Source organism: Lepidochelys olivacea (assembly GCF_965140295.1).
Source record: "Lepidochelys olivacea isolate rLepOli2 genome assembly, chromosome: 4".
NCBI classification, from domain to species: Eukaryota; Metazoa; Chordata; order Testudines; family Cheloniidae; genus Lepidochelys; species Lepidochelys olivacea.
In genome coordinates, this window is record NC_140414.1 from 48351017 (window position 1) to 48367219 (window position 16203).

A 16203-nucleotide genomic window follows, 5' to 3' on the forward strand; every position below is an offset into this window, starting at 1 on the left:
TTATTCAAAAGCAATCAAGTAAACACAAATAATAGATTAAGTCCATGGAACAAAAATGCCCTATCAGTTTATTTTTAGAAGATCATATGATTGGAAACCAACCCATAAACTAGTTACAGTCACTGTTCTCTGTGTTCCCCCCAGTTTCCCAATCTGTAAAACTGAAAAAAACAACAACCTCCTTTAGAAAACACTTTGAAATTACTGATAAAAGGCACTATAAAAAGAATGAAACTATTAAAAAGAAGTTGTTGACCAATCAGTGCTCTCATTTTGACATACAACAAACTGTATAAAACTGCAGTTAGTTTTACAACAACTTTGTAACCAAATGCATTCCAAAATTAAGCAATTTGGTCTTTTTATTCTCCTCCAGTAAACAGCCAGCTCCCTTAGCCATACAGAATCAATCTTCACTCCCAGTCAATAGAGCTCCTTCAATAACCAATGTTATCTAAACAAATACTTTGCCTCAGTCTTTAATAAGACTAAAGAGGATCTTAGGAATAATGGTAGCATGACAAATGGGAATGAGGATATGGAGGTAGATATTACCATATTTGAGGTAGAAGCGAAACTCAAACAGCTTAATGGGACTAAATCGGGGGGCCCAGATAATCTTCATCCAAGAATATTAAAGGAATTGGCACAGGAAATTGCAAGCCCATTAGCAAGAATTTTTAATGAATCTGTAAACTCAGGGGTTGTACCGTATGATTGGAGAATTGCTAACATAGTTCCTGTTTTTAAGAAAGGGAAAAAAAGTGATCCAGGTAATTATAGGCCTGTTAGTTTGACATCTCTAGTATGCAAGGTCTTGGAAAAAATTTTGAAGGAGAAGATAGTTAAGGACATTGAAGTCAGTGGTAAATGGGACAAAATACGACATGGTTTTACAAAAGGTAGATTGTGCCAAACCAACCTAACCTCCTTTTTTGAGAAAGTAACAGATTTTTTTAGACAAAGGAAGCGCAGTGGATCTAATTTACCTAGATTTTAGTAAGGCATTTGATACCGTGCCACATGGGGAATTATTAGTTAATTGGATAAGATGGGACCAATAGGAAAATTGAAAGGTGGATAAGGAATTGGTTAAAGGGGAGACTACAGCGGGTCCTACTGAAAGGTGAACTGTCAGGCTGGAGGGAGGTTACCAGTGGAGTTCTTCAAGGATCAGTTTTGGGACCAATCTTATTTAATCTTTTTATTACTGACCTTGGCACAAAAAGTGGGAGTGTGCTAATAAAGTTTGCGGATGATACAAAGCTGGGAAGTATTGTCAATTTAGAGAAGGATAGGGATACCCTACAGGAGGATCTGGATGACCTTGTAAACTGGAGTAACAGTCATAGGATGAAATTTAATAGTGAAAAGTGTAAGGTCATGCATTTAGGGATTAATAACAAGAATTTTAGTTATAAGCTAGGGACGCATCAATTAGAAGTAACGGAGGAGGAAAAGGACCTTGGAGTATTGGTTGATCATAGGATGACTATGAACCGCCAATATGATATGGCTGTGAAAAAAGCTAATGCGGTCTTGGGATGCATCAGGAGAGGTATTTCCAGTAGGGATAAGGAGGTTTTAGTACCGTTATACAAGGCACTGGTGAGACCTCACCTGGAATACTGTGTGCAGTTCTGGTCTCCCATGTTTAAGAAGGATGAAATCAAACTGGAACAGGTACAGAGAAGGGCTATTAGGATGATCCAAGGAATGGAAAACTTGTCTTATGAAAGGAGACTCAGGGAGCTTGGCTTGTTTAGCCTAACTAAAAGAAGGTTGAGGGGAGATATGATTGCTCTCTATAAATATATCAGAGGGATAAATACCAGAGAGGGAGAGGAATTATTTAAGCTCAGTACCAATGTGGACACAAGAACAAATGGATATAAACTGGCCACTAGGAAATTTAGACTAGAAATTAGACAAAGGTTTTTAACCATGAGAGGAGTGAAGCTTTGGAATAGCCTTCCGAGGGAAGCAGTGGGGGCAAAAAAAATCTATCTGGCTTCAAGATTAAACTCGATAAGTTTATGGAGGAGATGATATGATGGGATAACATGGTTTTGGTAATTAAATATTCATGGTAAATAGGCCCAATGGCCTGGGATGGACTATTAGATGGGGTGAGATCCGAGTTACCCAGGAAAGAATTTTCTGTAGTATCTGGCTGATGAATCTTGCCCATATGCTCAGGGTTTAGCTGATTGCCATATTTGGGGTCGGGAAGGAATTTTCCTCCAGGCAGATTGGAAGAGGCCCTGTAGGTTTTTCGCCTTCCTCTGTAGCATGGGGCACGGGTCACTTGCTGGAGGATTCTCTGCTTCTCGAGTCTTTAAACTACGATTTGAGGACTTCAATAGCACAGATATAGGTGCAAGGTTTTTTTTTTGTAGGAGTAGTGGGTGAAATTCTGTGGCCTGTGTTGTGCAGGAGGTCAGACTAGATGATCATAATGGTCCCTTCTGACCTAAATATCTATGAATCTAGTTGAACATACTAACATTAAACTGAATCCAAGTTCCCACAGCTTTATGCATTCTAGATTGGTCACTTTACAAAACTGTGAAACATAACTAACAAATGACAAATCTGACTAGTCTGGATTTATATATTGCCCAGACAGACAATAAGCAGAGACTGACTTCTATATAGAAGATCATAAATATTGACTTTCAAAGCAAATATTAACCACAGAAAAGGTGGGGAGAGGGGAGGCTGAGGAGCTGGGGCACTGAACTATTAGAGGAGAATACACTCTACACTCTGACTCTTGACAGATGTATTTTGAGTTTATATTCTAGGTAATTACACTTCTGATTGTTCTGTAATCATGTAATAAAAGGCACTACCACAAGGCATATGCACGAAGTGACTCAGTAATGGTACAACAGGTTAACAATCTGGGTTTAATGTTAGATTAGTCTTTTCAATATATTTGATCTCAGGAGGTAGGGAGCTATGGAGACTATTTCTGTGTGACATGGGATTCTTCAGCCACCTTGGAACAGCAGACTGGGTCTAGACCACCATATGTCTAATTACATATCTTCTGGGGTTTTCAGTGTACAGGCTGGACAGTAAAATGAAGCTTTTGACAAGTCCAATTCCAAAAATACTGGTTAACATGAAAGAGTTCTGCTGGAATTCATCTCATACCTGGTTGTATACTTGGGGTAGAGTATTCCCTTTTTTTGTTGCTTTACCATATATCTTTTCCCCTCATTTACTGAGTCAAAATGCTTGCTTTCAATCTTTAATTTCAGTAGCCCTTAGCGGCAGAGAAGTCTTTATATTCCATTCTTTCTTTGCTCTAATACAGTCTATGTGGTTATTTTGTTTATCTTTCTCTCCCTTCTATTTCTAGCAGATAGTTCCTTACATAAAGGTTTTATTAACTTTCCATACATCCTTGTATAGTATCTACTGTCCACTCTGCACACTTAACTTTGGTATGTATTCTATAGTTTATTTAGTAAGATCCATTTTTAGCATTATCTATAATAGAACAGGGCAATTGATAGCTGTTATTGTACTATCACTTTCTTTTTTCCCCCCTTTACCATATACAGGAACAAATAGGTTATAAACGGGGTGCCTTAGGGCACTAAAGACAGGAATGTTTTTCCTTCAAAAAAAAGGAAAAGGAAGTAAACAAATAAGGAAAAATGTCAGCATAAAATATTTGGGAATCAAATTAATGCAGGTGTTAGAATATTCCTTAATTCGTGTTTTCTGGAAAATAATCACAGTTCCATTTTTGTGGGATGAAGGGTGAGATCGAAGGCTGAAACAGGAAGCAGCAGCATAGTAGGATACTATAATGGAGTTGATTTTGAAATTGCGGCATACTGCTGGGTATGCAATAGGTTAATGAAATGGCTTGGATAGTTTACCTGATACTAACTATCCCAAGGACAAAGCTAGTATGAAATATACCTGTACCACCACTGCCACTCCTCATGCCCAAGATAACGTCCCCTAAATTTTAAGGCAATTCACTGGAAAAAGTTTCTTGCTTCACCAGGGTTTAAAATGCCGGTCATTTTAAGTTTCTTATCATTAAAAATTATATAGCAGAGGAGGTGAAAGGAATAGCTAGTATATTCTTGAGTTTGGTGAGAATACAAACTTTCACCAACTGCATCCAACATCTGATATACCCATGAATAGACCCTCTCCTGCTGTCTCCTAGGACACTTCTTTGTGAAGCTACACAGCAGAATGATGTGGTATCTAGGTATTTATACCATGCTCATCATTGATAAAATACCAAAAATGTACATCCCTTCCTCATTGTTTTATAAGGAACAAATCAATAGAACAATCTTTGGACTGTAACTCTTCTTGTGTGGTCCCACTATTTCCTCTCTTGCTCTCCCTCTAGTACATCTACAATGCAACTGTCAAAATCTTCTTGCTTGACCCATACATGGACCACAGTTACCCTCCCCCTTTCTGAAAATCCCTAGTAGCCCCCACTAGACCCATCAAATACCTATTAAAGCAAACAGATTCCTGTTCTTACTTTCAAGGTGTGGCTCACTTACATGCCAGCAAGTCTCTCTGATCTTTTGATCACATCCTACCTGCCACACCTTGAAAGCAAAGGATAGTATCGTATGGCTTTCTTCCGTTCCACCCACACCATGAATCATCTTAGTGTAGCGACAGGATCCCACTCTCTTGAAAACCCACTTCCTTTACACCACCTTCAAAGGCCACCTCCCATGCAAACATCCCCACCACCACTCCAACTTTTTATTTAAAAAGACACAAATAATCACCATCCTCTGGGTCTCCTAATCTAAAAGACAAATGGAAAAGAGAATAAATTCTTCAAGCAGGAAATATATCTTTATATCTAATACACATGTGGCTATTACGAAGCATCGTTAATTTAAAATGAATTAATAGCTATTACTACCTCACAGGCAGATTTCTCAGTCTTCCTGATATATGGCCATTCCACACATTAACATCCATTCCAGGACAAGAGCTAGGTCCCCTTCAGAGTATTGCTCCACTTCTGCTTTCAGCAATAAATCAGTGGTTCTCAAACTTGTATTGGTGACCCCTTTTACATAGCAAAGCTCGAAGTGCAACCCCCCCTTATAAATTAAGAATACTTAACACTATTATAAATGCTGGAGGTGAAGCAGGGTTGGGGGAGAGGCTGACAGCTTGTGACCCCTCACATAATAACCTCATGACCCCGAGGGATCACAAACCCCAGTTTGAGAACCCCTGTTCTAAATGCTAGTTTCTCCCAGAGTTCTAGGAGCTTATGTTGACATACTCAATTCCTGCTAGCTCACAGAAGCCTGTTCTAAATCTTTCGTGTGTTTTTGTTTTTTTTTTTAAAAGAAGAATTTGAACACTGAGTCACCTGTCTGACAACTCTCAAAACACTGGCACAAGTCCTGGCTGTTGGGAAAAAATAAATCAGGACTAGTTAAGTAGCACCATCTTAAAGCAAGTGGACAGAAATTCATTATAAGAGTACTAGTCTTGTTTTTTACGATTACATGAAAGAGGTTTCAAAACACTAAAATATATACTAGTCTGTTCTAGTCTAGTCTGCAGGAGCTATTAGACTTGTGAAATACTTCACAGGAAAAGATGGAAGATTTAAGATTGCACTAGGTGGATGAAAGACGAAACATTAGTGTCTATTAAAATACAAGATGAGAAAGGTCTCTAACTTGTCATAATTAAAATTCCCTAAGGGAAACTATCTTAGAGCAATTCAAACTGAATAGGTTAAATGGTATTATGTTCAATGTGTTCACAATGATTCCATACATAAAGAGAAGAATCCAACTTACTCTAACACTATTACATCACCAGAGGTTCTAAAACAGAAAAGCTTCTAGAGAAATGTCACCAAGTACTTAAACTTAATACTTAACTTTCTAATACTCTAGAGCATCAAGCTGGAGAGTGAGAACATGGAAGTACAGTATTCTTCACACAAGACACTGTTTTATTAATTGTGATAAGTAAAAACGTAACAGGCAATCCAGAATAGTCACGTTTTAGTTTGTACCCTTTCAAAATGGAGTATACCACCTATTGCAAAGTAAGCAGGGTTTCATTACAGTTAAGTGGAGAAATGATGTATACTAAAAAAATAAGAATTTTCTTTATGAAACATGCAATTTTACAACAGAAAGTTAAAAAAGGCTCAGTCAGAACTACCATTTGAGTAGTCAATTTCCCTTTAATCTTGTGTGCTGGTTCCTTGCAATGAAAGAATTATTTCTTCACCTCTGCGTTGGAGTTATCTTCAGTCTGTGTCCTGGTCCTTGCATTATTTTGGACTTTCAATAACATCTACTTTAGAATAAAGTTACTGCACAATTAAAGCTAGGGGTCAAATGCTATGTTCTTTAGTGCAAAACCCAGGAAGTGAATTACTAGATCACGTAACTACATATTTCTAATTTAGTCCAGTTGGTTAAGCACAGAGAAGAACGGTATTCAGGATAGTCTATGTGAACTGTTGCAGAGAGTAATAAGTTAACAAGACAGCTAGTGATTTATAACAACATTTAGCATTTATATACTGTAGCCTTCAAAGTATATATCCACAGTGGATACAATTACAGTTTAGTTTTATGGGCTTATTTTATTTTGCTTTGTTCCTTATTTCTCTCACCGAGACAGTCTTGGTCAGTTTTGTGTTTTTAGCTAGATCTCAAAAGATCTTTTGATCTTGTAGGTAATAGCACAGTTTACCATAAACAGAGAAGAAGGTCCTGTGTTGTAACAGTAGACAGAGCCTTCAAAAACTATTTAATATGTAGGAAGAGATGAAATATTTGCTATGTTTACACTTTTTCAAAACAATGCAGATTTTTTTTGACTGAAGGTCTTATTGTAGATAAACTTGAATTTTAAAAATAAACTATCATATCCACTTGATGAAGGTGGACGTTCTTGGCATAACATTTCAGAACCAGAGATCAAGAGTTCAAAAAAAAAAAAAAACCACTTTTTTTATGGTTGACTCTTTGGTACTGGAGTTATAGAAAAGAGAATATCTGTTTTAAGTATTGTTACATACAAAACATGCATGCATATGTGGACTTTTATACTTTCTTTTTAAAGAGTGGCCTTTTATATTTGCCTATTATGTGTTCAGAGCTTTCTCAAACAGCAGCAGAAAGAAATTAGTCAAGTCAGTTTAATTGCTGCTATTTAGAACCCAAAGGACTCAGCAAGGCTGAGAAGAACCATGACTATTTCACTCTGCCGCTGCCTGGGAAAGCTATGATCACAGCAGACACTGCCTGGAGCTATTCACAGGGAAAGAGGATAACGGTCTCCCCCCCCCCCCCCCCCAAAAAAAAAGCACCACCCACGTAGAAGCCGGGGAGGATTGTGGTGGTGTCTTCCAGCAGCCAGGACCTGGAAGGAGGGGGAAGGATGTAGTGGACCCTCACTGCAGCAGTCAGGAGACTCAAGTAAGAGAGGACAGGGTATGAAGAGTCAGGTTACCTGACTTTTCCAGAGCAAAATACAAAAGATGACAGAGCACACTGCAGACAGCACACTGTTAGAAAAATCAACATCCTCCTACTTCACGGCAGCCTAACTTTAGGCTACTGCAACTATCCACAGACTAGATCTAGCTGGTTACCACAGTCCAGCTGGTTCCATATCGGCCTCTGGCTAATACACATCTAGTCATTTTTTCCAGCCTTGATGGTAGTATGGTCTTTCACTAAACTTAGCTCCATTAAAAAGGAAAAGCTGGAACACCAATGTGCCATGCCCTCACCTTTTACTCTCAAAGTTAAGACCTTTCTCACAGCTATGATTTTGAACTTATGAGCATCAGTGAAACTCTCAAAGATAGCATCCACTTCATACTGCTGACAGCTGTGAACAGCAGAGCAGGCAAACAGTATGAAGTAGACAGCACTGTAGTTATGCATTAGGGAGATGGACCCAAAACACTGGGGAGGGGTAAAATAGCTAAGATCCATCCTACTCCCCTTCAAAGCAGCCAGGATCATCTCTAGACAAAACTCTTGCCTCAGCAGCTAGTGATGTGGAGCTTCATAGTTTCAGACACCCACTCGTCAAAGTCCAAGCAGCAAGAACCCGAAATGGCAGCAGTCATTCAAAAGGGAACTGGCTGTTGCCTCAATGGTGAAGATCTACACAATCAGTATTTTAAAAATTGAACAGTAAGCACCATCAATCTAAAGCACAATCTAGTTCATATATTTCCACCATGCTAGCAAGGTGCTTCAAATAAATTTATTTAAGACACTACAGTCCAAACAATGAAACATACTAATTAACTACTTGATAAAGTCTGTGTAATTCCTGAACATTCAAATTACTATTATAAAAAGAACAGCTTCTTCACAGTTCTCATTTGACTAGTTATACTAAAATACTAATACACTTGAGCAATAAAATAAATAAATAAAAGAATAAAACCAAAGATTTCTTCTCATTTGCTTTTAAATGGGACTATGCTCAGAAAAGCAACAGTAAAAAAAGGGACTGTGGTGGTAGTGTATATTTATGATCTCTCAGTGGACTTCCACTCCACTTTTGCTCAGTAAATAAGTAGATTTTTTTTTCCCCCAAACTGCAAGACCTGTAAAACTCAATCTGAAAGCAAAGCATGTTCTCATCACTTAAAAGGGAGGTAAAAGCCATCCTGAAATTGGAACTTTGTTGACAATACAGCAGCCAGAAAAAAATCCAGCTCATTCCCTGATAGCACTGCAGAGTCAATATTGCTAACAGGAGGAAAAATAATATACAGTAAACTTTTGTCTCTAAAGAAAGCTGACTGAATACACAGATTGAGTAAGATTTTAAATCAAATTTCTGACCATGAAACACAAAAGCTCTAGCCCTTTACACATTTTTCAAACACATGTCATTCCAGTGAACAACACAGCTACTAATGTAGGTGAAGTTACTTATGTGCATGTAAATGTACAGGATGACAGCTTTTATATGGCAACTTCTGGACATATGATTTACTGCTGCCCAAAGCGATGTACTCCAGTACTACATAAGCTTTCGTTTCCAACTCCGACACCCAAAAGCAATATATACCCCAACTTCAAACTTGCACCTAACAAAAAATGTTCAGTGACCTCCTATGCTTTTGTATAAAACAGATCAGCATACGTGGTCACACATTTCATGCACTTGAAGTTCTACTGCTTTAACACTGCTGACACTGTTAAGGTTTTGCATTAGAATGCATGTTTGACAAAACAGAAATATATATAGTCTTTATATATCCATTGGAAATGGAAGTGAAAGCCTTATGGAACCCTAGAATATGGGAAGATGACAAAGAATGTGGATGTCTCTCCCTTTAACATTTTCATGCCTATGAATTTTTTGGGTGGATGGTGTATATCTTGCTGCAACCTTAACTGTCACTAAATGTAGTTCTGTTTATTAATTTCCTTGTTTTGCCTTAAAAAAAAACACACATTTTTTTGCTATACCTCAGTGGATAACTCCCCAGAATCAAGAAGAGCTGAACCTCCATAGGAATCAGAGGGAGAACCTGTGATGCTGAAATTGCTCCTGTGACAACCCTCCTGAAGAGCTGTGACATGCCACACTAGGTTATGCTTCCATGAAAGTTTAATCCCTATTTAAAAGCAAGCGTATGAAGAAGAACCCTCTATGTTTAGCACAGATGACAACCTATCAGCTACAGGAACTTCCATGAAGAATTCCATGCAACACAGACTTGGAGCAGCTCTTCCCTTATCTTCTCATATCTTGGTATTCATGGCCTTAATCAATAACAAAGGTAGCTAACTGCCTGGGAATTTAAAAAGTTAGAAGACTTGAATTCTTCTTGTCCTCTTTCCCAGCTCCCGGAAATTTCTCCTGGGCTATAAGTGTAGTCGACGAATTTCTCTCCCCCAGCTCACTTTCAACTCCATCCTAAATGAAGATTCAGCAGGCTTGCTTTGATGCAGCTATTTTCCATTCTGGCAAAAATATTATAGAATATACTACAGGCAAACACTACTTCTGTATAATGGATATTCTAGAAATCAGCATATGAGGAGCAATATGGCCAAAGGACAGATCCCAGAGTATTTGAAATTTCTTTAAAAAGGGGTACAAAGGAAAGTAAGGGGCCAGGAGAATTGCCAAAGGTGGTGATATATGAACTATTAGTTTCAAACTACCACGCACAATTCAAATAGCACTCCAAGTTTATATTTTGTTTTGATTTTTGCCATTTCAATGTTTTGTTTTGAAAGAGATAAGCTCCCATTAAACACAACTTTAACTTATGTTGCAGCTAACCATTGCACTGTAACATTCAATAAATAACCACTCAATTTATGGAAATTAGAAGTGAAAGTATTATTTACTATCCACATAGCATGGTGATAGGTGCATTTTAAATACCTACACAGTAGTGCTTGAGAAAAGTATTATATTAACAGCAGTGGAGTCTGGTCGTACACTGGTGACTGTTGTACCTGCATTACGAGAAGTACAAACTTGCCTACTACCCCACCTTGACAATGTACCTCACTGCCTGACCTAGAATGACAATATTGAATGGTTAGGGAAACAACTATTCTTCCAACACTGGCTGAGATGGTCAAGTAAATAAGCTAATTTATGCCAGTTAAAGAAGAAGGCTGCATAATGTGGACATGTGAGCACTGAGACCATTGAATCTTTCCCTCTCACAGCCACAGACCATCCAAACAGCCGCCGTATAGTAAGTAGTAAAAGTATTCTAAACCTCTTTGAATTTTAACATGAGGGGAAATTTCATTAAGATATACTAGCAGATTCAAGTTCCCACTGACTTCAATTTTTACCCCTCGGGCCTTTTTAAATTCCCTATATTATGCAATCTTATTTTTAGTTCCCCCCTTCCCTCCTCCCTTTCATTTTATTAGTTTCTGGTCTCTTTTACTTCAACCTTTACTCCATTTTTTTTTTCATTTAAACTGTGCTCTGCACCTTTAAATCCACAAAGAATAAGGGGTTTACCTTGTTTCAGGAGCAAGGGAATCCCACAGAAGATTACATCTGTACCCGAGTTGCTCCTTTGTATAAAACACTTAGTGGTATCAGCAGAGCAGAGCAGAATCTTGTCACTGTCATAATGCTCCTGCTGGCACCAGTGGAAAAGATGTGTGTGCAGAAAGAGCATAGGCATGTTACTCTGCTGAGATTGGAGGTGTTCTGTGAGGGATAAGGAAATAGGATAAAAAGGAGAGGCAGACTCTTGCTTCTTCCTTCCTGCTTTCCTCCCTCCATTACTGGGTCTATATCCTGAGCCCTCAGCAGCAGAAAGGGGCAACTGCATTTGCTTCACTATTAGTGCTACAGCAAGCTCACTAGTGAAGCACCATGTACAGAAGTGTGATCTGAGGACAGGGAGGCAAAAAGCACAGACCTGGGAGGAAGACATTAAAAAGACAAAGAGGACTGGGAGAATCCAATACAAGAACTGAAAGTGTAACAGCAGGGAACACTGATTTAGGACCATGTTTAGTCTTCATTCCCTTGGCCAACAGGGACTATTTTCAATCATTTCACATTTAAACTTTGAAAACACAAACAGTCTATATAGTTTTGAAAGTTTATATAGTTTCAAAGTTTAAATACTCAGGATCAACCTAATATGAAAAACCGCTATTCCAAATTAGGACTTTACAAGTCATTTAAATAACCAATATATTTTTCAAGAAAATGAATACTGTACCAGTAATGTAGTGCTTGAAGCATAAGGGTAATTTTTTATTAATACTGCCCATGTTTTTCAACACTGGATGCTTAAAGTTAGGCTCAAATCCATACTGAGGCCAGGTCTACAATATAAGCTTCTGCTGGCATATTTAGCTCAGTCAGAGATGGGAAGAGGTGTCATCCCTGACTGACACAGCTGTGCCGGCATGTCTCTCCCCTGGGGGTAGGTTTACTATACTAATACAAAGCATAGGTCTGCCAGTATAGCTGCATCAATATTAGAAGCACTTTATAAGTGCCAACTAACTAAACCAGCAGAGTGATCCAAGGTAGACAAACTAAGTTACATAAAGTGGTCCAATTTTCAAGCGTCTAGAATTTAGTCATAATGGAGTGTCTAAAAATAACATATGAACCTAACTTCAGGTACTCATTCCAAAAAACTCTTTGCCCCTGTTGAAGTCTCTTATTTTAACTTTAGACTTCTAACAAGTACAGATAGCATAGCTTCATCTGACATTTTCTGCAATTAAATTAAATTTAAAGCTTTGATCCTTGCAGTCTTTTGAATCTAGAACATCTAAAGGAAACAGCAACAAGGAGTGAAGGTAAGACAAACAATAATCTAAAGCAAAGAACTTCAGCTGCAAATGTGTTCATTCCCGAACTATTTTGTGATAGAAAAATGTGCTTATCAAGAGGAGTGCCCAAAAGCAGTACTACCAGCAGCAATTCCTTCTTTTAGTTTTACATCCAGTGACTGATATTTATCAGGAGGCCTGCTCAAGTTTTCCCACACTCTTGATCTCATTTCTCTTTCAATTGTGCATCCAGTTTTAGGAACAGTTTCAAAAGATTATAAATGGGTGGGAGAAAGAAGGTTAATATATTAAACTGAATGAATTAGTTTACTTGATTTTACCTTTTTGAAGAAAAGGAATTAAAAAATAATACATTTGAAAAGCCTCATTTTTCACAATTATACTGTTACAATTATATTGTTCACTATGCATAAATAGTTTTAAGCATCTGCAGCTCCTAATCTCTCTCGCCTTTTTAACTTTGTTTTTCAGTACCTTTACAATCTCAAATTCTCACATCCACACTTCAGTTTAGTACTCCCAGTGCTAGTAGTATAATTCCATTTCTCTGTTTACAGCTACCAGAAGTGAAAGTGACCAATACCTATCTTTAAATCAGGCACCAGCACTAGCCCCTGATGGGCAGAGTCAGTGGGTTCCATGCAGAAGCAGGGTTCTGCCCATGCAAACCCTGTTGCAAGTTCATAGCCTAGAATGAAAAATATTTTGTTTATAAATCTAAACAAGCTTATAATAGTAACTATTTTAAACTTTAACTGGGGGGAGCTGTGGGGGGTGAGGAAGGAAAAGAAGGTATGATCAACTTAATGCTTGTGAAAAATGTTGGTTTGAAAGCGCTGGAGACTTAAAATCCTATTTATCCACAGGGCAAAAACAGAACAGGTACTGTAATGCAAGCTTCCCTCATTCCACTTTGCCAGTGTGATCAGGTACTGTTCTTCAGTTTCAGTGGCTATTTAGCTAACCCTTCGGCTGAGACTGAAAGGAAAAATTCTTTTAGTGATTTTCGTAATGTGGACATTAATCCACTTAGACTTCAGAGACCACTAAAACGTTCACACAGGCCACTTGAAAGCCATGACGTAGCTACTGTTAACTTGGGAAAGTTTCATACTAATGACCTACTGGTAAAAATGCCAGTATTCCACTACAAATACTGTATTGAGTCACTGTCTTTACTGTTTTTTCCCTTCATTTTAATTGTTTACATTAAATTAACCTCTTATGCAGCTATACCAAAAAAAGGAGGGTCTAGTGCTGTGATCAATTATACACACCTGAAGATCTTTCTGTAAGTTGCTTTACAAACAATGATCATCAATGTTCCTTCTGCGGATAAAAAGCTTTCAAACAGTATGCTGAACACATTTTTGTATTGCAAGGAGCACTGATGGCAAAAATGAATACTGCAATGTTGAGCTAGTGATTGCACTCAGTTATTCAGTTTCTATGATTTTGCTAAAAAAATTAATGCACACATCTTAAAAGTTATTTCTACACAGAGTATGGATTCCATAGTTTTTTTTAAATATCAACTGAAAGAATAGTTATGATTCTGTACCACCTTATAGTGTGAAAAAGTGGTAATTCTGTAAGTAGTTATATGAATTTAGTGCTATCTATGCATATTTAAGTGAGACTGTTAAATTAAAATTAATCTTTTTCCTACCTGATCTTGTGGGATACAAGCCGGGGTTTGATGCAGGATGGCAATTCTTAAGGTCTACCTTGTCCACTATCCTGTCTGACAGTGGCAAGTACCAATACTGCAGAATTCTTACAATTCCTCTGAACTATGGAGATGTGGGATAATCTGCCTTCCCCCTCCCCCATGGGCTTCAGTAGCTATTCTTTAAGGCCCTATCCCTCCAAAAATATTATAGCTCTGGATATTTTTTATATTCATAATTGTATTTTGAAAAGAAGATTTATGTGAGCTATGAGAACAGGAAGTTAGATTTTTTCCCCCCATGACAATTTTGGAAGCTAGGAGAGCAATCCATAAACATCAACAAGCATATTTTTCCTGTCTGTTAAGTGCTCTAGGCTCTAGGCACTATATAAACACAACATGGTTTTATTTTTACCTTTTAAATGCTTCAGCAGGATTCCTCTCACATTCCCCAGGTTGCAAGAGACTTTGAACTGCAGGATCTCTTAGTTTGTCTTCATATCCCTGGATGAGTCCACTGCGGCAGATTTGGGTAACTAAACCTCTAATAAACCCTCCTACACACAGTGTATCAGAATCTTGGGCCCTGCAGAAGTGGAAAGCTAGAGCTTGGCGATGCAAGCCTCTTTGTAGGCTTGCAGGTGAGCTTGGCCACAATAATTCAGTACTGAGGGCTGTCTTCCCACTACCAGGCCCTCCTACCAACAACACCCCCCAGGCAGTTCCTTTCCCCGAGACAACACTAGCATTATTCCCAGAACTTGCTACAAGAGATGGTTTGTTGGCAGCAGTGTTGCTGCAGTTAGCTTTCTCCTGAAGGCAGTGCTGAAGCTTGTGGAAAACCCACTCCCTACAGTAAAACTGCTTCCCTTGTAGCAAGCTTGTTTGAGCCATTTTGTAGACCTTTGTCCCTGGGATTGGTCATAAGCAGCAATACATCTTCAACATCTTAAAGTCTGGATATAAGGATCCATCTTCTGCATGGAACCAGCCAAAGGGTGACAATGAGTTAACCCTTCTTGTAAAATAGCCTCTTTATAAGACAATCAGAGTCATTCCATTCAAATGCTTTATCATGATTAGAGTGTAGCTGTTCAACTGCTTACGTGGCGAAGCGATGCCTGGTACCAAAGGCTCAATAATACTTCTCATATGGCTCAAAAGGTAACAATTCCATGACTACACCTGTAGTTTATACAGTTGTGCATGTTCCCAGAGTACAGGAGACAATGCATCTGAAGAAACTGAAAGACTTTTTTTCAGTATGTATTAGATGCCTCTCAATTCCAAACATTAATCTTTCTGGATTCACATTGAGAAAAAGCTGTCCACAGTAAAATACAGCTTCTGAGGAGTCTCTACAGAAGATTTTTTTCTTCAAAATGTAAAATTTATATTGCAAACACGTAGATCTGTACCACTTCTTGTGAATTGATCAATATAAATACCAAACCTTGCAGGCTTCATACATCTGGGCAAGTACCAGGGAAGTGCTTCAAATTATGGTCTCTTATGTAGCAGAGCTGAAAATGTTAACACCTCCTTAATGTAGGACAAGTGCTTCCTTCCAGATCTTGAATTCTTCCTCAACTCTTTCTCAGAGATCTCAATTGCAAGATGTCAAAAAGTTCTTCTCTGGACCTATGAAATAAAGAACAAGACAATGATTTTAACTCCAGGTGCAAGAAATCACATCATGATTTTACTATACATCTGCTAAAACCAAGAACTCATATTCCCCATTTGTACCAATTTCTGAAAGTCTTAAAGTTAATCTTAAACTTACTGAGGAGAAATAAGTTTAGTCAAGGTTCTCCTACTTCTGCTGTGGGTACGAGCTACCATTAGTCACATTCACATCCTTTGATTGGCTTTAAAGTGACCTCAAAACCACACCAAGGAAAGTAAGCCTCCCACTGATCCTAAGGAGACACATGCACCCTATTATCCTGAACGTCCTTCCCTACCAACATTTGTTCATTTGATTATCCTTTTACTTGCTTTCTCTACTGCCAGGTGTATTTTTACATACCAGTGCTGTCCACAGCTCTCTTTACACACTTCTTTGTTCATGATTTGTATGCATTAGGGCACACAGCAGCCTCTTGGAGTCCCATTTTAATACATCCACCGCTAACAACCTATGGTTTATTCTTGTGCAGCACATTTCTGTTATCGGTACTATTCCCTCTGGCTGGGTTC

At 38.2% G+C, this 16203-nt stretch overlaps 1 protein-coding gene across 2 annotated transcripts in view; it reads right to left on the reverse strand.

The window, feature by feature from the left end:
- ANKRD50 (ankyrin repeat domain containing 50) overlaps positions 1 to 16203 on the reverse strand; it is a 49495-nt gene that overhangs the window by 32551 nt on the left and 741 nt on the right. Inside the window, exon 2 of one of the 2 annotated variants that reach the window (XM_084625813.1) lies at positions 14417 to 15642. In XM_084625813.1, coding sequence (XP_084481939.1) covers positions 14417 to 14895 — 479 coding nt within the window. In that variant the 5' untranslated portion in view covers positions 14896 to 15642. Of the gene's footprint in view, positions 1 to 11025; positions 11153 to 14416; positions 15643 to 16203 lie in introns of those variants that run through there. The other variant, XM_084625814.1, reaches the window with a different exon arrangement.